The sequence below is a fragment of the Hirsutella rhossiliensis genome, assembly GCF_020360975.1.
Source record: "Hirsutella rhossiliensis strain HR02 chromosome Unknown scaffold00009, whole genome shotgun sequence".
NCBI classification, from domain to species: Eukaryota; Fungi; Ascomycota; class Sordariomycetes; order Hypocreales; family Ophiocordycipitaceae; genus Hirsutella; species Hirsutella rhossiliensis.
In genome coordinates, this window is record NW_025408675.1 from 1,092,555 (window position 1) to 1,113,840 (window position 21,286).

The window sequence follows — 21,286 nt, forward strand, 5'->3', positions numbered from 1 at the left end:
GACACCACGAGAGTGCTTTGCTTGTGGCTCACTCTAGGTTCTCCACCCCCCTCCACCCCCCTCCCCCAGCAGCAGGCACAGTCGCATCCCGTGGGGCGGCCTTGAACAGCCAGGGGGGGACACGCAAGATGCCGCGCAGACGTCGATCGACGTGCAGAGACTCCCCTGTTTTCAACACCTCTGTCCGATGCAGGGCATCTATTCGTCTGGCGTCTCGGGGGGCTCCACGAGTGACGGGATGTCCATTGTACTGTACAAGGTGAGAAGGTGAGAGCTGCGAGATGGGAGAAAGCAGCGGACGAGGCAGAAACCCTATTCGCAAGCCATTCAACTCGTCATCGACCACCAACACACAGACCAAGGGGAGCCCGAGCTCAGTGTCTACAGCGCACTATTCCAGGGCACGCTATACCCGATTAATCCGTGGCACATGCCATGATCTGCGCGCTGAAGTGTCTATTTTACTACCTAGTATTATTACCTGCCTTACCTACGTAGCTTGTCTGGAGTACAGGATGAGCGGATGAACATGTTGTGTTTGACGGTCATGATACATTTTCACACACACACACACACACACATAAATATATATATATGACTCGTCGAATGAAAAGTCGGCCTCCCTCACCTGGGTCGGCAAAGTCCAAAGGCATGCCAAAGTCGTCTTGTACGCATGCGTCCCGAGCTGCCCGAAGCAGGCGCACGGGGAGGAGACTGGTTACCTAACTACCTGCCTATACCTACATAGTACTCGGGGCTACTGCACTCACAGATCACTTGCTGGCAAACAAACTTTGCGCCACGTTCTCCGCCTCCACCTGCCCCTCCCCCGGTGAGCCTCCTCATGTACCGGTGAGCTGGCTGGTGGTAGATTCGAACACTTGCTGTAGCTCCCTGCCGGCCTGCCTGTTGCTTTCTGCTGCTGAATCAAAGCCTCTCCATCTCGTCCAGCACGGCATTGTACATGTGCATGGGAACGGAGAGCCCGAGCGATGTATCTACGGGGTAACCGGAGCACACTTACAGTATAGCACCCTCGCCTTGCGCATTGCCAGTGGCCGGGGATTGCCCATGGATGCTGTGCCCATTTTTACCCTTTCCTAGAGTCATGTCCACATACGGAGTATGATGAGGCGACAAGAGGAAGATGTCAGCGGGGCACAGACCGCCAACCACAATGTCCGTCAAATTACGCACCGCAAAGAAAGACCCTGGTCATAATACATACAGTACATGATATGTAGGTAGAGCAAGGCGCAGCGGTTTGCGGCAGAGCAAGAGTCGTTATTGATGCTGAGCAACTATAGTAGACGTGACGAGACCTACTGTACTCGATCCTGTACCTGGGACTGGTTCGAGAGTACTTGGGCGGTACCTCCGTGTCAAGGCAGGCACATGCAGCGACGTCCGCGTTCGTGAATTTTCACCCAGCCTGCCTGTCAGAATGGGCCGGTCTTAGCGTCTACATTAGGTACCGCCGGGTAACTGGGCAGGCTGGTTGGTAAAGTGGTAGATACCCCTGCCTGTACTCCGTACTCCTGTAGACTACCCTCCCCCCTCTATTCAAGACGGGGGGCGGGGGGGCAACAGCGTCGTCGCCGTCTTTTCCTCTGCACGAGCATCCATCACCACCACCATCGCCTTTGCACTCGCGCGCATGACGTTTACAGGGTACCGTTGACTAGGTGGAATCAATCTCGCCTCTGGATCCTGCGGTGCGCTGCGTCGGCTGCGTGCACGACATCCGCACCGTGCGGCCGCTCCTGCTCTTCAATCTTGCTCTTCTTCATCTCAGCCAACGAATGCACGCGCGGCCAAGGCACTCGTCCTCACGATCCATCGTCGACGTCGCGCCTACACCATCGCCGATCCCGCCACAGATCGTTGTCCGGCCGGGTTCGTCTTTGGCGAGAAAACCATCGTCCACGCTAACCCTTACCTCGTGTCGGCTGCCCTGCTTTCAGCAATCCGTCTGCCACACAAGTCATCCTCGTCTGGCAATCCCGGCTGTCATTCCCGGCCAAGGCACTCTGAGAAGCTCGGAGCATAGCAGCTACTCACCTCCCTTGGCTATACAGCACTTTCTCTCGCCCGTCTACCCATCGTCGGCAATTCACCTCTTGCGACAACCAGTTCTTGACCGATTCCCGCCGAGGGCCCCTTGTCGCCTCGACAGCGAGCCGCCGCGCCGACGTACGACGGGCCAGCGGCCCCTCCAAACCGTCGGTTCGTGGGCCATGCCCCGCACCAGTTTCTCTCGCAATCCCCTGCTCAGGGTCTCGCGGCCTGTGTCGGCATGCTCGCGATGTGAGTCTTTTCCATCCCGCCTTCGTCATTTGCCGTCGTCCTGCCTGGTTTCCCGTGGTGCTAACGACGCCCTCAAATAGGCCGCGCCGCCAAGGTCAAGGTGAGAGAGCGCCGACCAACCACGTCCCTCCAGTCGCTGACTCGTCCTTTACCAGTGTGACGGCAAGCTGCCAGCCTGCACAGCCTGCGAAAAGGCCGGCCGCGAGAATGAGTGCTCAGCCGCCAACGACCAGTTTGCCAGGGGCAAGGAGCGGAGGTGAGTCTCAGCTTCTCCCAAGAAGCCGGCGCAAGCATGACTGACCCCCCCCAGTTATGTCGCTGCGCTCGAGTTGCGCATCGAAAAGCTCGAGAGGCGCCTGCAATATGCCAAATCACGAAAGGCATCCGTTGCTCTCCATGAGCCAGACGCCTCGGTAATGACCCAAGTCGACCGCAGGGATTCGCTTGCCTCGATCCGCGCAGCCATCCATCGCAAGGCCGCCAGGACCCGCGAGAACCATGACGTCAACTCCCTCGTCTCCGATTTTGGCTTCTTGTGGGTTTCGCTGCCGCGCCGTCTCCTCTTCCTCCAACTTGCTGATCCGAGCCAAGGTCCGTCGACGCCACGTCTCGCGACTTCGAGCCCTCTGCCAGCAACGTGACTTTTGCGAGGCTCGTCCTGGCCGCCACAACAAACGACAGCATTCCGGGTCCGGCCCCTCCGGGTTTGCCCCCTAGGCCCGTTGCCCATACCATTGTGCAGTACTTCATGACCAACATCTACTCCCTCTTTCCCTGCTTCTCCGAGACGACGCTCTTGACCATTCTCGACGACGTGTATCGCCAAGATGACCGCGTCGTCAAGGACGCGGGCTACTGGCTTCTGTACATGGTCCTCGCAATTGGCTCGACGGCACAAAGCCAGAGGATCAACGACGACTTCTACGCCCAGGGAGTCAACTTTGTCTCCAAAGCCTTGCCCTACGCCGACAGGGCTCTTGCCCCTGGATACGTCACCCAGATCCAGTCCATTCTGCTCTTGACCCTCTATTCCATGTTCGACCCCTCGCACTTTGACAGCTGGCACCTGATTGGCTTCACGGCGCGGGCGGTCGTGGACCTGGGCTTCCACCAGGAACCCCCACAGGCGTCGGGATCCGACAAGTCTGCCTTGGACATGCGGCGCAAGATATTCTACTGCGCGTACGCTCTCGATCGGTAGGTCAAGCCGTTGTGCCAAACCGGCCGTGTCGCCGCTGACTGGACCTTTGCATCAGTGCCATCAGCATGGCCCACGCGCGGACCTTCTCCTTCACCGACGATGCCGTCAACGTGGCGTTTCCCATCGCTTCGAGCGCCGGTCGGAAGCAGTCGATGCCGGGGCCAATCGCAGGTCCGCAATCCGCAGATCCGGCCCTCCTCCTCTTCCAACTACGGCGAGCGCAGTCTTTTTGGTACCAGGAGCTGTACCAGTCGGATCGGACTCCGCTCCCGAACTCATCGTCGTTTCTCTGGCAGATGTGCATGGAAATGCGCGAGTGGGGGGAGTCGCTCCCCGCTGCTCTGCCGGCGGGAATACGGCGCATGTTCGAGCAAGAGCTGTGGTACAGCTACGTCTACTGCATCGCTCCGTCGGCTCGGGCTCCGCAGATCACCGACTACAGCCGGACCCTCATCTTCGAATACTCGCTCGCCTACCTCAGCAGCATGCACGACACGGCGCGCGGCGGGCTCAATGCTGCTTTCTATACCTACCACGATGCCCTAAAGGTCTACTTCATGGCCAACCAGTTCATCGCGGTACTCCGCGATGCCGAGGACATGCTCATCTCGGGCACCCAAGTTCCGCCGCCGCCCTCTCTACCGGGTTCTGCCCCGGCTCCCATGGTTCCGCGCCGTCAGCTGCGGCCCGGCACCCCGGTCGAGGACAACTTGGGGAGAAGCCTGTGGTGTCTCGGACGGATCCCCGAGACTTTGGCCCTGTACGGTACGCGCTGGGAGGATGCGCTTATGCTCAAGCAGAGTTTCGAGCGGATATCGGCCGACACCATCGAACGGCTGCAGAAGCGTCAGCAGATGCGGAGCGTGCCCATGCCGCAGCATCAGAATTCCTATCACAATGGGGTTCCCTCGGCTGTTCCGCCCACGGTCATGTACGCGCAAATCCCGCAGCATCAGCATCAGCATCAGCATCAGCAGACGCCGCCGCCGCCGCCGCCGACGCCGATGGACATGAGGTGGGCAGTGGTTGATCCTTCACACATGATGCAGGTGGCGGGACGCCACTGAGCCGTTGCACGGTGCAGGAGAGCCGCTCCTAATGTATTGAGACCGACTTTGAAGTGACAGGCGCGGATTTGCTTTGGCGGGCTCTACCAGGCTGGGGTTGGGGGAGTTTTGTTGTTCGGATTTATACCCGCTCTGAGGCACTTCACATCAATTGTGGGCCAGTGAACAGATGTTTCAAAAGGCATTCTCATTCATAGACTACTCAGCTGTACCTAACTGTTGTTTCACACTGGCCCAAGAAATGCAATGAGAGGGATGACGCTCGTCCTGGCGCGATTAGCCAAGCACTTTAAGAGGCCACATCTACTGTGATATAAAGAGTGAGGGAGGTGAGGTGCCAAAAGGTGATGGATATATAAGTTCTTTATTCGCTCAAGACACTTTCATTTATATTTGTTCCACTTTGGACTCTTTCTTCCCAACGCTGCCTTGCGGGGCCCCTCGATTCCTCTCAAACCAGACTCTTGGATTGTCCCTTGGGCCTGATATCAGAGGTGCGAACAGGTGGCTCTCTGGTTATTGGAACACGTCCGGGCCTCGATGTCGCGCTGGAGGTAGATGACGTCGCGGATTTTCCCTGCGGGCTGACCTCCCGGCTTGTGCCTACAGTCTGTCGTGACCCTGCCCGCGCCCGCGATGTCGGCTTGTTCGAAGCCCTTGGCGGAGCTGTCGCTCAACTGGCTGTACTGCTTGGATCTCGGTCCGGCGACGCGGCCAACGTGGCTGAGTCCGACCGGGTCCGCCGAGTCCCGGTGTTGACCTGAACGAACGAGCTTTCAAGCGGCTAGAGAGGCTGGCGAAAACGGGCTTGACGTTCATCTTTATCAGAGACGCCAGCGTAGGGATGCGGGCGACTATAACGCTGAGCCACAGTTTGAGCAAGCTGAGCAAGGCGAGATGGAAGAGGTTGTAAGCAAAGTCGGGGTCATGGCGCGTCGTGATGATGAACTCGGGTCTCCATATCGTGCTGACGATGGCCCTGAAGGCAAGTGAGCTCTTGGAAGCGTACACACATGATGCCAATGCTGAACATGACTCGGAGCGAACTGCCAGCTGCATACTCCAAAGCACCGGCAGGGGCAGGATCAGAATGGCACTGTCGATGGCTATGTTTAGAGACATCGACGTCACACGGTTAACGCTGAGTTCTCGATACCATCCGCCCGGCTTCTCCTCGTCTCATTAATCAGACACGGGCCTGCATCTAGTCGTCAAGGTGACGAAAACGGTGACGCCGTAGCAGATGCACAGCACCACGAGACCGAATGCCCAGCGCTTGAACTTGAGAGCGCCACAGCTTCGCGTGTAGAGCCAGAAAACGGAAGGCTTGATGACGACGGTGCTGAAGATCCAGATTATGGAGTCCGCAATGATGGGATGCCATGCATCGACATGAGTGTACGCAACGGGGGCGTCGGTGCGAGATGCGGGAGGAGCATAACCAGAGACGGGAACATCGTTTGTGTGCTTGCCGAGGCCATGGTAGATGGCCCAGATGGTCACGCCACCCAGGGCCACGATATTGGCCTGATGGCCGGGAGACGGACGACGAATCAGCCGGCGTAGGGGGGGACTCGTCCGACGTGGCATCTAGGCCACGGCGAGCCACGGGGAACCCGCGATGCCCCCCAATGAGAGCAAAGACTGCCTGCTTCCAGGTTTTTGTTGAGACTTTACAGCACAACCAGCTGGCTCTTTCGCGGTTCCCGGGAAGGAAACGCCTCGCGGTGGTCGGGGCTGTGCATGTGGATGTCTGCTTGGGGGCCGGGACGGGAGGGTGTTTGCATTGGCCTCTTGCCCCCAATAGGCCCTCCTGTACAGCTGGTCAATGACTATACGAATACAAACCGGACAAATACATGGCTATATGTATGTATGCACATACCTCGGTAGCATGTATATGTGCACACCCACTGCCGGCCAGGGGGGTTTCGTGTCCGTGCGTGGGCTGGAAGAAGGCTCTCGTCAGGCGCAGTGCTGCTTTTGCGAGCCACAGTGGGCGACTGGGCGTCTGCGAGAAGATGACTGCATCCTGGACGCGGCTGCTGAGGAGCATAGCCAGCGGGGTTGGACGTATCACATCCGGTGTTGGCTCCGTGATGTTGAGCTGTCTCGCGTCGGGCTCCGTCTTACCACGTCAAATGCACCAAACCACACACAATGCCTGTGCGTCGATACGTGGGCGAGAGTGCTTCTGTTGGGCAAGGGTGCGTTGGCTTTGCCGCCTTTGAAACTGACGACATGGTATATACTTCATATGCAGCACATTCCATGCCCCCCGCGTGTGTCGGCGGCGGCACGGCCGGCCTGATGCTGGCCACCCGTCTCTCCAAGGAGGCGGATGCTCCCGGCGGGCCGACCCGACGCAGCGGGCCGAGGCACGGGGCCGACACTATTTCCCGGCTGCGGCTTGGACGAGTCCGGACGCATGCTCCCGCGACGCGTCCGGCCTCGTCACTGGCTGTCCCGGAGCCGGAGGGCGTCGATCCGGCGACCCGCAAGCGCGCAGCTACTCGGCCGTCGCCTTTGCTGGGGCCGGCGCGCGGTGGCGGGAATGCGCGGGTCCGGTTCCGGAGCGGGTCCGGTTCCGGGTCCGGCGCCAACGCCGGGGACCTGACCGTGCCTACGCACTGCAGCCGGCGCAATCCGTGGTGCAGCTCCTGTCAGCCGGCTACGTCGGCCCTGCTGCGGCCTTGTATTCGTGGTTGTTATGTAGGCCGGTGCTTCCTCCGGCCCCTCGTTGAGTTCCCGCTTGGCCATGATGGCTACTCCGTGCAATCTCGGCAACGCAATCAACTCCTTCTTCGAACCAGACACAGCCGTAACAATACAGCAACGGTAATGCGTAGTCGACTCTTACAACCGTCAAGGGAGCATCCAGCAGATCTGTCTACGGCTTCGGCCTCGGCCTCGGCTCCGTTCCAGGACCCGACCCTGCGCTCGAGCTGTCCGCTGCACGGCCAGGTTTGAATTTGTACCCAGGAAAAAGTGCTTGGCGGCCATTCGCCTTCTGATCTATTCTTCGCCTTGCTTTCCATCTACGTCAGCGGCTTGATGGTCCAAACGGAGTGCTTGCTTCATCCACTCAAACACCTCTCATCAACCTCCATCACTAGACGGCTGCTACGTCACGCACCTCCCAGTCATCGCTGCCCCCGTATCGTCTTCAGAGCGGCATGGCCCGTACCAAAAGTTCAAGGGATCGTAAGAACTGTAAGACGCGTGTATGTATACCAGCGAACGGGTTGCAAGACACAAGGCCAAGGGGCCGAGGGATACGACGGCCGCCAATGTTGAGCTCGGCCACGTTCGGCAGGCGGGTTTATAGGATGCGTGTGTGTGAGGAGCCGGCTGATGTGAGAGTCTGGCGCTGACCTATTGGCCCTTACGCAGTCCTTACGAAGTCCTTATGCAGTCACAAACCCGACTGTTACACAGACGAAAAGCCCTCCCCCCGAGGGACCTGTAACGGGCAAGCCGCTTTAACGGCGGCTGCGCCGCCTAGCTTCTAGAACCTTCCATTGGCTCGAAGCTAAAATACTTCGTCACGCCTTGCACTTTAGAGCAGTGGTGCAAGGCGTACAATCAGCCGAAGGCTGCAAGTCTGCTGTCAACGGTAAGGCAGGCCTGAAAATTCAAGAATCTACAGTCATGCATTCATTGCGTCATCTACGTCTTGGTAGCATCAAGTGGAGTTACGTAGCCCTAACCGTTCTTATACGGATTCTGAGTGAGAACCTGCCAACTCCTAAACCTTTCCTGAACTTTGTTGGGTCGGCGGCAGTGGTGTCCCCAGCACTACACGCGGTTGGCTCATCGAGTCCTCGGAAGAAAACCTCACTGTATGACGTTCCTGGAAACTTTCAGATGATGTAGGCTGGGCTTTAGGTATCTTTTGCTCGGGTTGTAAGCGAGCATCTCGGTCTGTTCTTTTCGCAGCAGGCCCGTCAGCGGAGGAAGGACGGACCGCGACCTCCCTCAAAGTCTGGGTTATGCGTCTGGACCTGGAGTACTTCAATTGATCAGCATTGAACATCTTGTGGAGCGCGAGATAAAGCCAACATGATAGGCGCGCTTATTGCGGCAGCCCAAGCAGCTCTTGGTGTGCCCAGCCGACTTTCTTCTGCCGAGGAAGTCTTGCGCTGGTTTCTCCTCGCCACAGCGAATGCATACGATGGAAACCACGCCACCTTGAGACCCTCGATGAGGCATAGGGTTCACTGCGGTTGAAAGCAGCTGCGTACGATGGGTTTGTTGGCGACCCGCGATGCTCAGAGTAGCTCTGTGACATTCAGGGGCAAGTGCAAAATTGGACCCACTTTTAGAAGGCCATCATCCAGTTGAGTTACGTTTTAGAAACCATACAACCAATCAGATGTCAGAAAACTTAACTGATCCCTGCTGCACCAAACCCTCATATTAGGGAAAACTTATTCGATTAATGTAAAGTCAGCCTACGGCTGAATAAAATGCTATTGTGCTCTCATGTAGTAGATTCTCTTTCTTTCTTTCTTTCTTCTCTATCTTGATAGTAAACAGCATAGGGACTAGTTAGTTGTATCAACTCACTAGAGGCCTTTCACATACTATCAAGATCACTGAAGACATTGAAGACACTGAAGACACCGAAGACACTGAAGACACCGAAGACACCGAAGACACTGAAGACACCAAACTGAGTCCCGTCGAACTATTAGCGTTCAGCGAAGTCGCGATGGCCGAAGATAACAACAACATGCAGCCGGACGTCCTCAGCGCCCTGGTTGCCGAGATACGAAGTCTGAGAGAAGAGAGTTCCCGAAGAAACACCCAGTTTGAAGAACGTTTTATTGCCCTGGAACTCCAACAACACCAGCAAGCCCGTTCGTCTGAACTCCTAGAGCCAACGCCATCTGTCACCCCGGCTGTCCCCATTGAGGACACTCGTGTGGTCGCCACTCACAACCCTCACAACCAAGCGCCCCAAATTACGAGACATACCGAAATTCGGCGGCGACAAGGCCCAGTGGCGAAGCTGGAAACTAGAAACCGAAGGAAAGCTACGAGTCGACAAAGAAGCCCTTGGAGATGCAGAAGGCCACTTTATGTACATCTTCATGAGCCTAGAAGGCAAGGCTAAAGACAACGTGACCACATTTGTGGAGATGCAAACCGAGAAGAAAACGTTCAATGTTGCTGAACTACTCAACCGCCTCGAATTGCTGTACGGGAGAGGGATCGCAAGCAGAGAGCTACACGCAACCTGCATTCGATTAAGCAAGGAGAGAATGAACCGTTCACGTCCTTTTACCCCCGCTTTGAGAGGGAGATCGCCAATGCCAACGCCGAGTATTGGCCAGATGACAGCAAGATTTCCTACCTCCAGGAGGCACTAAACGATAAAATGAAAGCAGCCCTCATAGGCTCTGACCCTCTGCCATCAGCAGCTATGTTGGGCTGGCGAGGAGGTGCGATTCGCTGAGCAGCCAGATGGAATTGTTGGGTCAGTGGAAAAGGCCTCGAGGCAACACAAAGAGTTCGGACAACTATGACAACCACCAGAATCATGGAGGCCAGGCTGCCCAGAAACAGCCTGGCCAGAAAACCGAAGTTAGACGAGAGGATATGATGGAATGGGAACCAACTCTACAAGCATCCGCGAAAGTGAACGCTGCGCGCACCCGCAGTGATAAGAACACATATGGTTACCAATCCAAGCGACCAGAAGACCAAGCGCTGTTGGGCAAGCGTGCCAAGTGGGTCGACCAGGCCGAGATGGACGCCCGTTACCGTGAAGGGCGTTGCCTCCGTTGTGGAAGAGACAACTGCAGAATCGAGCGCTGTCCATTGGCTGCGCCTATCCGACCCGCAAACACGACCCGACGCACTCAGGTCAATGCCGTGACCCCGTCACGACCAGCGGTCACTAAAGCCGAGGTCGCCGAAGACGATACTTCTTCTCATAACGATGAAGATTCAGACTAGGGACACGCGGCGGCTGTGAGAGAATGGGATGTGAGCGGAAAAGCAAAAATGGACGGAGAACCGTTCATAGCAGACGTCAGGGTGAACGGCACAGACTTCGTGCCATCTCTTGTCGACTATGGCTGCCTCTGCTACGGCGCGGTTAGCAAGCGCACATTTCACTCTCTCAGTTGCCACATATACGCGTCCAGCCGCGCATCTTGGAGAATGCAGCGGGAGACGGCAAGGAGGTCAAAATCGACAAGATCACGTATGTGTCGATCGACCTCGATGGACATCAGCAGCATCGTGTTTTCATGTACGTCATCGACGATCTGAACTGGGATATGATCCTGGGTAAACGATGGATGGAAGACCAGGATGTTCACATCCATGCGAAGGAAGGATATCTCGAGATCGGGTCAATGGAGTTCAAGTACGAGACCGACGACGTTACCAGCCTCCACAGCTAGATGTCTCTAATGTCATGGCCGCAACCTTTTAGCAGAAGCACGCCGTGACAAACGCAAAGGCGGCATTGGAGTTCACTCGGTCACGATGGCGGATATTGACAAGGCCCTAAGACCGAAACCGAAGACTGACGTAATGGAGAAGCTGCCACCACAGTACCACAAGTGGTCTCGAGCTTTCTCTCAGCAACTGGCCGACCAGCTGCCCCCTCATCGGCCAGGTGTGGACCTGAAGATCGAAGTGCTGAAAGACGAGCATGGCCGAGAGAAGCCCTACCCTGGGGACCGCTTTACAGCATGTCCCGCGAGGAGCTATTGGTACTACGGAAGACTCTCACAGAACTACTCGACAAGGGATTTATTAGAGTCAGCAGCTCGCCAGCCGCGGCACCAGTCCTTATGGTGAAGAAGCCCGGCGGAGGCATCCGCTTCTGCGTGGATTACAGAGGTTTGAACCATATAACGAAGAGGGACCGCTATCCCTTGCCCTTACTGAGCGAGACCTTGCGAACGATAGCCAAGGCAAGGTGGTTCACCAAGGTAGATGTTATAGCAGCGTTCCATAAGATCAGGGTCGCCCCCGGCGACGAGGAAAAGACAACTTTCAGAACGCGCTATGGATCCTTCGAATGGCTGGTAGTTCCATTCGGCCTGACAGGCGCACCAGCAGCCTTTCAGCGGTACATTAACAGCGCGCTCCAGGATTACCTAGACGATTTTGTGTCAGCATATATCGACGATGTCCTGATCTTCTCCTCTGGAAGCCTGCAAGACCACCGCGACAAGGTCGGCAAGGTCCTCCAACGACTGATGGACGCCGGGCTGCAACTGGATATCAACAAGAGTGAATTCGAAGTCAAGGCTGTGAAATACCTTGGGTTTATCATCGAGGCGGAGTGTGGGATCCGAGTCGACCCTGAGAAGGTTGAGGCTGTGAAGGAATGGGCAACCCCGACGAATGTTAAGTCCGTGAGGAGTTTTATTGGATTCGCGAACTTCTACAGGATGTTTATGCCAGAGTTCTCGGTGATAGCGGAGCCGCTAACGCGGCTAACGAAGAAGGACGTGCCATTCCGTTGGGATGAATTGTGCGAAGAAGCCTTCGAGAAGCTCAAGGACTTGTTGATCACGGCCCCGATCCTTGCACACTTCCATCCAGAAAGGGAGACTATCGTGGAAGCAGACGCTTCAGGATTCGCGTCGGGAGGCGTGCTCTTGCAGAGAGATGATAAGGATGGACTGGTACGACCTGTCGCATACTTCTCGAAGAAACATTCGGCAGCCGAAGCGAACTACGCTATCCATGACAAGGAGCTACTCGCCATTCTCAGATGTTTGGAGCAGTGGGAACCAGAGCTACGGGCAGTAGAGCACTTCAAGATCCTAACGGACCACAAGAACCTGAGGTACTTCTACTCGGAAAGGAGGTTGACAGAGAGACAAGTGCGGTGGTCGGGTTCCTGTCCAGGTTCCAATTCGAGCTCGAATGGAGGCCGGGCCGCAAGGGCGGATTGCCTGACGCACTCTCTCGACGGGACCAGGATATGCCGGCCAACTACTCCGATGAACGACTAAAGGGACGCATTATGAGGCTATTCCAAAATGATCACCTTAGAAGGGTCCCAATATCGACATTGTCTACCAACACCGAGGGTGCCCAGGAAATCAACTTCGGAAAAGATCAGGATATTTGAAGATGAGGAGTTACAGCAGCTGTGGCACGCCGCACGGCAAGAAGACAAGCTTTATCAAGAACTCACGAAGCTGGTAGCAGATGGAGCGAAGAGTGTGCCAACAGACTTACAGAAGGAGAAGGTTGTCAGCATTTCAGAATGCTCATTAGACAATAGAGGCCTGCTGTGCTTTAGAGAACGCGTCTGGATACCCGGTTCGGAGCCGCTACGTACAAAGATCATCCAGGAAACTCACGACTCTCATATCACCGGACATCCTGGAAGGGACCTCACGTACTCGACTCTGTCGAGACGCTTCTTCTGGCCGGGTGCCGCTAGCGATGTACGTCGGTTTGTGCGCAACTGCGAGGTTTGCGGACGAAACACCATCTGGAGGATACAAAGAAAGGACTCCTAAAGCCGCTCCCTATTCCGCAACGCATATGGAGCGAAATTACCATTGACTTTATTACTGACCTCCCACCGTCGGGGAAAGATGGCGCGACGAACTGCATGGTGGTCACGGACCGACTCACCAAAGGCGTCGAACTCGAAGGATTGAACGATATTTCCACAGAAGCGGTTGCAAGAAGACTCTTCGAACGACACTACCCTGTCCATGGCATCCCAACGGCTATAACCAGTGATCAGGGTCCCCAGTTTGTCAGTGGTATGTGGAAAAGTTTCTGTCAGATGCTAGGGATCGAGCAGCGGTTGTCGACGGCGTACCATCCACAAACCGACGGTGCAACAGAACGAATGAACCAAGAGGTAGAGAGGATTCTTCGGATATGGACGAATTATCTGCAGGAGAACTGGTTAGACTTGCTTCCAATCGCGATGGCGACTATTAACGAGAGGAAGCAACCTCCACCGGACTGAGTCCGTTCTTCTTCATGCACGGCTACCACAACGAGCCAATCCAATTAGTTGAGCATCGAAGAACGGAAGACACGACGCAGGGGGAAGCGACAGCGGAGGATTTTATTCAGAGACTACAGGACGCCACGGAGTTTGCGCAAGCAGCGATAGCTATGGCCCAGGAAATACAGCAAGCGCAAGCCAACAAGCACAGGACAGCCGCACCGAGATACGAGCCTGGGGATTGGGTATACCTCAACTTGAGAAATGTCAAAACATCGCGACCCTGCAAGAAGCTCGATTGGCTACATGCCAAATATCAAGTGCTCGCGGAAGTTAGCCCACATGCCTACAGGTTGGATGTGCCTGGGCGCATCCATCCAGTCTTTCACGTCGACCTACTCCGGCCAGTCCCCGGAGACCCATTGCCTTCGCAGAAACTCGATCAAGAGAGTGCCCCACCGGTGCTGGTGGACGGCGAAAGATGTACCTTGTTGAAAGAATTCTGGATGAAAGAATGGAAGGTACGCATAAGAAGGTGCTCGTAAAATGGCATGATTACTCGCAGCCTACGTGGGAACCCCTTACTACTATTCGACACACCGATGCATGGAAGCAATGGAAGAAGCATAAAGGAGTGTCACCTTCTCAAGTCATCTTGCCACAGATTGCCACGACCCCGGAAGAGGAAACGTTGGAAGGGAGGAGGTAATGTAACGGGCAAGCCGCTTTAACGGCGGCTGCGCCGCCTAGCTTCTAGAACCTTCCATTGGCTCGAAGCTATAAAATGCTATTGTGCTCTCATGTAGTAGATTCTCTTTCTTTCTTTCTTTCTTCTCTATCTTGATAGTAAACAGCATAGGGACTAGTTAGTTGTATCAACTCACTAGAGGCCTTTCACAGGACCGATCAAGACGCTGCATATCATGGGGGCCGGGGGAGTCCAACCAGTCGCCACCACACGCAGCGCGACACTCGATTCGAGGCCCCGGCCGGCCGTAACCGAAGCTACAGCTACTCGAGGCCTCGACCCCCCATCACGACGTCTCGCCAATGTCGTGCAAGTTACACGCGTACCAGGTACAGAGAGAGCATCGAGTCTCACGCAGGCCCGTCGTCTCGGGTGCCCACCAGCGTAGCAGTGCGACTCGGAAGAGGCTCGTCATACCCGTCCATGTCCTTTGTTAGTCGGCGCCGGGATGCAACTCCTACGGGTCCAGCTGGTGGCGGCAACCCTCAGCTATTTGCCCTTGGGGCCCGGACCTGAGCAGGGGGCTCGGTGTACGTCTTGATGAATACGCCTTGGACATATGTATATCAGCCTCGCCAGCTGGGGAATGGCTGCCCAGATCGTCCAGAGAACAGCAATATCCCGCGTCCCGCCAAGAGCATTCGATCGTTGGGCGTCAAGGAACCAGGCCATCGTCAAGCCCGACGGTGTCGAACTGTCGACAACATTGACGCTGTCCAGACGCATCAACCAAGGCCAACAACGATGAATGCCCCCGACCTCCTCGTCCCCGCCATGGGCCTCGTCGTCGGTGTCCTCGCCCACGTCTGCCTCTTCATCCGCGGCGAGTGGCACCTCCAGACCCCCCAGATTGCCCTCTCCCACAGCGCCCTCTACCTCGCGTGCCCTGCGCTCGCCGCCGTCTGCCGCGGCTCGGTCCTCTGCGGGCTCCTCGACATGGTGGCGCGCGGCAGTTGGGGCTACCTGCCGGGCCTCGTCGGCAGCATCGTCCTGTACCGCGTCTTCTTCCACCCCCTGACCGCCGCCGGCTTCCCCGGGCCGTGGTACGCGCGCGTCTCCAAGCTGTGGCACGTCTGGGCTGCCAGGCACTCCAAGAACCACCTTGTGCTTGCCCATCTGCATGCCAAGTATGGCGACTTTGTGAGGACCGGTAAACAAACAGCCCCTGAGGTCCCTCGGGATGCCGCAAGCCCCTGAGATGCGTGTCTGACGACGCCCAGGCCCGGCCGAGGTGACCGTCTTCCATCCCGACGTCTTCGTGGCCCTGGAGTCGCCTCGCTCCGAGTGCATCAAAGCCGACTGGTACGATCTGATACACCCCAGCCTCGGCCTCGTCACGGTCCGCGACAAGTCGGTCCACGCCGCTCGCCGTCGAGAATGGAACCGCGGCTTCACCGCCAAGGGTACGTCTCGGCCGGCATCCAAGGGGCACGAGTATCTACTGAGTACTGACCAGCCGCCCGGACATGTAGCCGTGGCGGAGCACGAGGCCAAGATGCTGAAGCACGTCGACCAGCTTGACCGGTGCATCGAGGCCGATGCCAGGGCCCGCAGGGTCTCCGACGTGCGCGACCTGCTTCTGTGGTTTGGCCTCGACGCCATGAGCGACTTCACCTTCAGCAGGTCCTTTCGCATGCTGCAGGCCCGCGACTGGCACTACATGGTCCCCAAGCTGCTGAGCGCCTTCTCCCTCGTCGGGCCCCTGAGCCCGGCCCCGTGGCTCTTCCAGCTCAGCTTCAAGCTGGGGCCCCGGGTCGGCGTGCTCGGGGACTGGTTCGACGCCGTCGCCTGGAGCAGCGCGCAGATGCACCATCGGATCCAGAGTGGCAGCTCTGGCCAGACTCCGGACTTGGTGCATTACTTGATGGAAGGCGATGCCGACGCCAAGGACGAGGACAGGCGCCTCTGGCTGGAGGGAGACAGCCTGGTTGCCATTCTGGCTGGGAGGTATGTCCCGAGTCCTTGCCCTTGCCCTTGCCCCTGCCCTTGCCCTTGCCCTTGCCCTTGTCCACAGGCGCGTGAAGCCTGGATCCGCGTGCTCACGGCCTCGACGCAGCGAGCCCACGGCCGTTGCCCTGACGGCCGTCTTCTGCGAGCTTGCCAAGCACCCCGAGCACGCCCACAAGATCTACCTGGAGCTCGCCCATGTCCACGTCACCGACCTCGCGGCCCTGGCCGGGCTGGCCCACCTCAACGCGGTCATCAAGGAGGCGCATCGTCTGTATCCTGCCCTGCTCACCGCCGGCAACCGAAAGACTACGGCCAGGGGCATCGATATCGCAGGCACATTCATCCCTCCCAACACCACCATTGTCGCTCCTCGATTCTCCATTGCGAGAAGTAAGTCTCCCCAACAAATGCTGTTGTCCGCAAGAGAAGACATTCGTGTTACGTCTGACCATGTATATCCCATACCAAACTCACTCTCTGCTAGGAGACGACTGCTTCGAGAAGCCTCACGACTTTGTTCCCGAGCGGTGGACTACGCGTCCCGAAATGATCCTCAACATGGCCGCCTACAACCCATTTGGCATAGGTAAGGCGGCTCGACCCCTTGCTGTCGACCTGGACGCAGCTCGTTGCGGCCGTCAGGCGTCTCTGCTGCTCCGGGCTGACCCGAATCCTGCTTGCAGGCCATCGCTCTTGTGTCGGTCGCTCCATGGCCATGGACACGATGAGATACGTCGTTGCAAGGCTCGTCAAGAAGTACGAATTCCATGCCGGGCCGGGCGACGACAACCTGCGCGTGATGGAAGACATCAAGGACCGGTTTACGCCTCGACCGGGGGCATTGCGGCTATGTTTCGTGCCAAGGGACGAGGCATGACGATGGAAGTGTGTCGAGGTGCTGCAGTCAGCTTGGCTCGACGTGGTAGATTCGTTCCACGTCCCCAGATCCGTTTTGCATTATACGAGTAGGACTGTGTTCCATGCAGGAAGGAGAACGAGGAGAACATCAGGCAGAGCTATGTATTCACGGGTCTATCCGTGAGCTCCGTCCTCATACTGCATGTGTCGAAGAGGCGGGAGCAGGGGCGAAAATGCCTCGCTGACCACACCACACATCTGGGCCCCTTCTTCGTTTTGCATGTAGAAGGCTTTTGCCCTTGCAATATACAGTACGCGTGTATACAGTACGCCTGGATGCCTGGATACCAACGTCTTCTTCCGTTGGCCCCCAAGCACATGCACTCATGCGCGCCGTGGCCACCGATACCCCGGCCTCAGCTTCTGTCGACATCTCACCTGGCAGCCATCTTCGTCCAGGCCAGCAGGCAGCAGCTCGAGTGCTTCTACTATACACACACCTCTGGCACAGGCAGTCTTTACATAGCACAGCACATGGCCACGCTCCGGTATGGAGCATCGCGAGCTCTCTTCTCTTCCATCCATAGCCGTCGTATCAGCACTTGATATGCCCATCCTAATTTACACGCAAAGGCGAGCCCGCGAGACATCCTCAAAATCCCCCCCCTTTCTCTCCTGCCCGTACCAGGGTCTACATCACGACGGGAGCGAAGTCGTTGGCTGTGTATGTGCGGCGCAGAGTTAAAAATTGCCGAGCGGGACAAGGGGAGGAAGGGCGGTTTGTTTGACCGGTACTCCTCAGACGCCATCCACTCGCCACCTACCGTTCTCCTTCTCTCTTTGTGTTTTCTCTTTGCGAATGCCTCCCTCGCCTAGCATCGCCACAGCACAGGGGTCATCCTTTCTTCGTCGTCTCCTTCCCTCCCGAGCGCTTGCAAGGAGACAAATTTCTCCTGGGGCAAAAAGGAAAAGATCATAAGAGTGCAAGTCCATCCCGAACCGTGCGGTATTCCGCCATCTTCAGGCGGGCTGCTAAGAAATACAAAAAGACATCCAGGACAAAAGGCACAGGCTCGCCGCGGATCGAAGCGGGTCGTTGGTAAGGGGGGGGGAGGAAGGGGGCGGCGACGGATCCAGTGCCTCGACAGCAGAAGCGTCGAGGCCGAGGCGGGCCGAAGCTGGAGACCGGAAACGTATCGTCTTCCGGGAGCTCATGGCGGCCACGGGCATTAAACAGCTCGAACGTCTTGCAGGTGCAGGTTCTTGGTCTGGCGGGGAAGCTTGCCGTCGCGCTCGTAAAGGTAGCCGCAGCTGGCGCACAAGGACTTTGGCTTACCGATTAGCGACTCTGCAAATTCAGACCCAGGCGGAGAAGAAGTATAGAAAAGGCGGCTCACCTTTTGGCCAGCAGGACCGTCGCGGACGGCCCAGACGCTGGTTCCCCACGTGCGGCAGTGGGAGCAGCGCCAGGTGGTCCTCTCCATGTCGGTCAGGGCGCCGCCGCCTCCGTAGCCGCCGTCGGGCGTGCCTCGGCCTCCCGGCGTCCCTCCGCGCGCAAGTGGGCTCAGGCTGCGGAACCGACGCTTCTTCTTAAAGCGCTCGCCCCTGCCCATCCTCTCCTCCTCCAGCTCGGCGGGGGCCCCAAACGGGGTGCCGCCCAGCATGCCGGCCGTGGAGCTGAAGCGCGCCGTCTCGCGCCGTAACCTCCGCACCTGCCGTTCGCGGTCGCCCTCTCGCTTCTCCATCTCTTCCTTGCTCAGGATCTCGACCTTTGGCTCCCATTCGTCTGCCAGGTGTTCGGGGTCATACCGCCAGCCAGCCTCGGTGCCGTTGGCAGCGTCGTTGGGCAAGTCCTGCTGCACTCCGCCCCAGCCCGAGACAAGCCCGCCTGCTTCGCACGCCTCCTTCTTGAGGCGCAGGACCGCTTCGTAGATGGCGTGGGTCATGGCGGGCACCCACTCGCCCGCCAACCCGAGGTCGGCACACGTTGTCTTTGCAAAGGCTTCGGCTGTTCCGGGGGGGTGGAGGAGAGACCACTCGAACTTGTCCGTGTAGAGCATGGACGACAGGTTCAGGTTGAGGTGGATGACGCAGCGATAAGTATCGTCGGGGTTATAGTCGTCCGAGTCGGGCAGGATCGGCGTCGCTTCGGCCGTCACGTTGGGCGCGGGAGCCTGAGACGGCGTCGCCGGTCCTCCGGTCTGGGCGGGCGTATCTGGCCGCGACAATCCCCTGGCAAACGACGCGGGAGAGCCGGCTCTAGACTTGAGCGGCAAGCTCGGCCGGGGCGTGCCGACGACGGTTCCGTTAGCGGCGGCGGCCGGCAGTTGCGTCGGCGCCGGAGCAGTCTGTTCTGTGTGGAAGAGTGGGTGCAGGGCGACGCCGGCATACTCCTCGAGCTGTGTGCGGATCTGCTTGCTGATTTCGGCCACGACGTTGGCCCGGTTGGGGAGGTCGAGGTCCTGGGCCAAGGTCTGGGCAAACTGATCCGTGGTTATGAGCGTTTCGTGCAGGTTCCAGCAGAAAATGTCTCTCAGCTTGTAGGGAATCGTGGCCTCGCCCTGGCGGTATTGCGGCATGGAGATGTCGACGGCGTTGGGATTGGGGGGCGGAAAGGGCGCTTGGGGGATAAAGGACGGTATGTCGAGGTCGATGCGGATCGGGATGAGCGTCAGGGGCAAGTTGGCCTGGGCCGAGTTTTGCTGGTCGCTCCTCACGGACCGGTTCTTGCCCATCCAGTCCCGCCAGATGCCCTGGACGTCGACGGGCTCCCTTGTTTCCTTGCCGGCCTTGTCGGCCATGTCGAGCCTCGAGGCCGAGTCCTCCTTGCGCAAGCTGCGCAGGCCCGTGGGCCGCCGGCGGGGATCATCGCTGTCATCGTCGAGGTCGTCGAAGCCGTCCTCGGCGTAGTTGATGATGGTGGTGCCTCGCTTGGTCGTCCTCGACAGCGGTCCGACGGGCGCGGTTTGCAGGACGGGCGTGAGGAGAGAGTTGTTGTAGGCGCGCAGCCGCGGCGCGTACGTCGACTGAAAGGCCTGTGGTTTCGATCGTTCCATCATGTCGTGTGCGAGCCCGTGGCTGTCACCTCATGCTGGCGCAAGGAGCTGCCACCGAGGCCAGATGATGGCGCACCGCCCTTTGTTCGCGCCCTCGCTTCGGCGATGCGCGAGGCTGCAACAGCGCGTTGTGCCCGCGGCGGTTCGCGCTCGACGCCGGGGAGTCCAAGGGGAAAGTCGCGAGTAGCTGCGAGCCGGGGCGATGCTGCATGGATTGGCTGGCTGACTATGACTTGCCGGGCGAAAAAAACGACGGTGCTGGCGTCGCGACTGGGGCAATCATAGCAAAGCGTTGCTGGCGGGAAAAATGGGACTTGCTGTCCGCCTCGCCCCTTACGTAATCAGGCAACGACGGCAGGCTTCCTTTTCTTCCTTTTTTCCTTCTTTCCTTCTTTTTCCACAACTTACCCTACACCCCGCCTGCCTTCGTCGTAGTCACTCTGCGACTTTCTCTTCATCCACATCTTCGACAAAGGAAGCAGCTTCGTCATGGCGTCCAACGCAGCAGCAGTGATCCCTTCGCTCCTGTCTCGCCTGTCGCAGCCCGCCCGCCCGTGGGCTCTCCGAGCATCGCAGTTCACACCCAAAGGTGCCGCCTCATCGTGGACAACAAGAGGCTTTGCACCCTCCCATGTCCGCTTCGCCCACGCCATCCCGCGTCCCGCGCAACCCAAGGGCCCCTCCGTCCAGCTCAAGCCCCAGCACGAGGCCGAGGCCATCGTCTCGGGCCAGGCTCCCGACAGCGAAAGCGGGCGGCCCGCCATCCCGCGACACGCCCACCGCCAGGCCGCCTACTACCAGCTCTCCTTCACCTGCGTCCCCTGCGGCCACCGCTCCCACCACAACATCTCCAAGCAGGGCTATCACACCGGCTCCATCCTCATCACCTGCCCTGGCTGCCGGGACCGCCACGTCATCAGCGACCATCTCGAAATCTTTGGCGACCGCAAGATCACCGTGGAGGATCTCATGCGGGAACGGGGCCGCCTCGTCAAGCGCGGCAGCCTGGGCGAGGACGGCGACGTCGAGTTCTGGCCCGATGAGCCGCCTGAGCAGTCCACGAAAGAGACGTCCGAGAGACTGACCGGCGATTCGAGGGAGGCGCGAGACTCGTGACGGGCCCCCCCCTTGCATGTACAACTACGACGA

At 58.2% G+C, this 21,286-nt stretch overlaps 7 protein-coding genes across 7 annotated transcripts; 5 read left to right on the forward strand and 2 right to left on the reverse strand.

Annotated features, from left to right (window-relative positions):
- Window positions 1-2,237: 2,237 nt before the first annotated feature.
- HRG_08040 (fungal specific transcription factor domain-containing protein) lies at window positions 2,238-4,575 on the forward strand (the record flags this gene model as incomplete). The annotated part of the gene is made up of 7 exons (XM_044866511.1): window positions 2,238-2,307; window positions 2,388-2,407; window positions 2,463-2,563; window positions 2,618-2,842; window positions 2,899-3,504; window positions 3,564-4,410; window positions 4,459-4,575. The coding sequence occupies 7 exons, from the start codon at window positions 2,238-2,240 to the stop codon at window positions 4,573-4,575; spliced, it is 1,986 nt and encodes a 661-aa protein (XP_044718400.1).
- Window positions 4,576-5,757: 1,182 nt separating this feature from the next.
- HRG_08041 (uncharacterized protein) lies at window positions 5,758-6,165 on the reverse strand (the record flags this gene model as incomplete). The annotated part of the gene is made up of 1 exon (XM_044866512.1): window positions 5,758-6,165. One exon carries the CDS (start codon window positions 6,163-6,165, stop codon window positions 5,758-5,760), a length of 408 nt encoding a protein of 135 aa, XP_044718401.1.
- A 4,422-nt stretch (window positions 6,166-10,587) lies between these two features.
- On the forward strand, window positions 10,588-10,991 carry HRG_08042 (uncharacterized protein; the record flags this gene model as incomplete). The annotated part of the gene is made up of 2 exons (XM_044866513.1): window positions 10,588-10,680; window positions 10,731-10,991. The coding sequence occupies 2 exons, from the start codon at window positions 10,588-10,590 to the stop codon at window positions 10,989-10,991; spliced, it is 354 nt and encodes a 117-aa protein (XP_044718402.1).
- Window positions 10,992-11,285: 294 nt separating this feature from the next.
- HRG_08043 (reverse transcriptase (RNA-dependent DNA polymerase) domain-containing protein) lies at window positions 11,286-12,682 on the forward strand (the record flags this gene model as incomplete). Its single annotated transcript, XM_044866514.1, has 4 exons — window positions 11,286-11,390; window positions 11,457-11,832; window positions 12,022-12,394; window positions 12,457-12,682. 4 exons carry the CDS (start codon window positions 11,286-11,288, stop codon window positions 12,680-12,682), a joined length of 1,080 nt encoding a protein of 359 aa, XP_044718403.1.
- Window positions 12,683-15,047: 2,365 nt separating this feature from the next.
- On the forward strand, window positions 15,048-17,100 carry HRG_08044 (cytochrome p450 domain-containing protein; the record flags this gene model as incomplete). The annotated part of the gene is made up of 6 exons (XM_044866515.1): window positions 15,048-15,423; window positions 15,494-15,676; window positions 15,746-16,220; window positions 16,330-16,613; window positions 16,708-16,809; window positions 16,907-17,100. The coding sequence occupies 6 exons, from the start codon at window positions 15,048-15,050 to the stop codon at window positions 17,098-17,100; spliced, it is 1,614 nt and encodes a 537-aa protein (XP_044718404.1).
- A 1,210-nt stretch (window positions 17,101-18,310) lies between these two features.
- Window positions 18,311-20,140, reverse strand: HRG_08045 (SNF5 / SMARCB1 / INI1 domain-containing protein; the record flags this gene model as incomplete). Its single annotated transcript, XM_044866516.1, has 2 exons — window positions 18,311-18,406; window positions 18,479-20,140. The coding sequence occupies 2 exons, from the start codon at window positions 20,138-20,140 to the stop codon at window positions 18,311-18,313; spliced, it is 1,758 nt and encodes a 585-aa protein (XP_044718405.1).
- A 486-nt stretch (window positions 20,141-20,626) lies between these two features.
- Window positions 20,627-21,253, forward strand: HRG_08046 (DNL zinc finger domain-containing protein; the record flags this gene model as incomplete). The annotated part of the gene is made up of 1 exon (XM_044866517.1): window positions 20,627-21,253. The coding sequence occupies one exon, from the start codon at window positions 20,627-20,629 to the stop codon at window positions 21,251-21,253; it is 627 nt and encodes a 208-aa protein (XP_044718406.1).
- Between the last annotated feature and the right edge of the window lie 33 nt (window positions 21,254-21,286).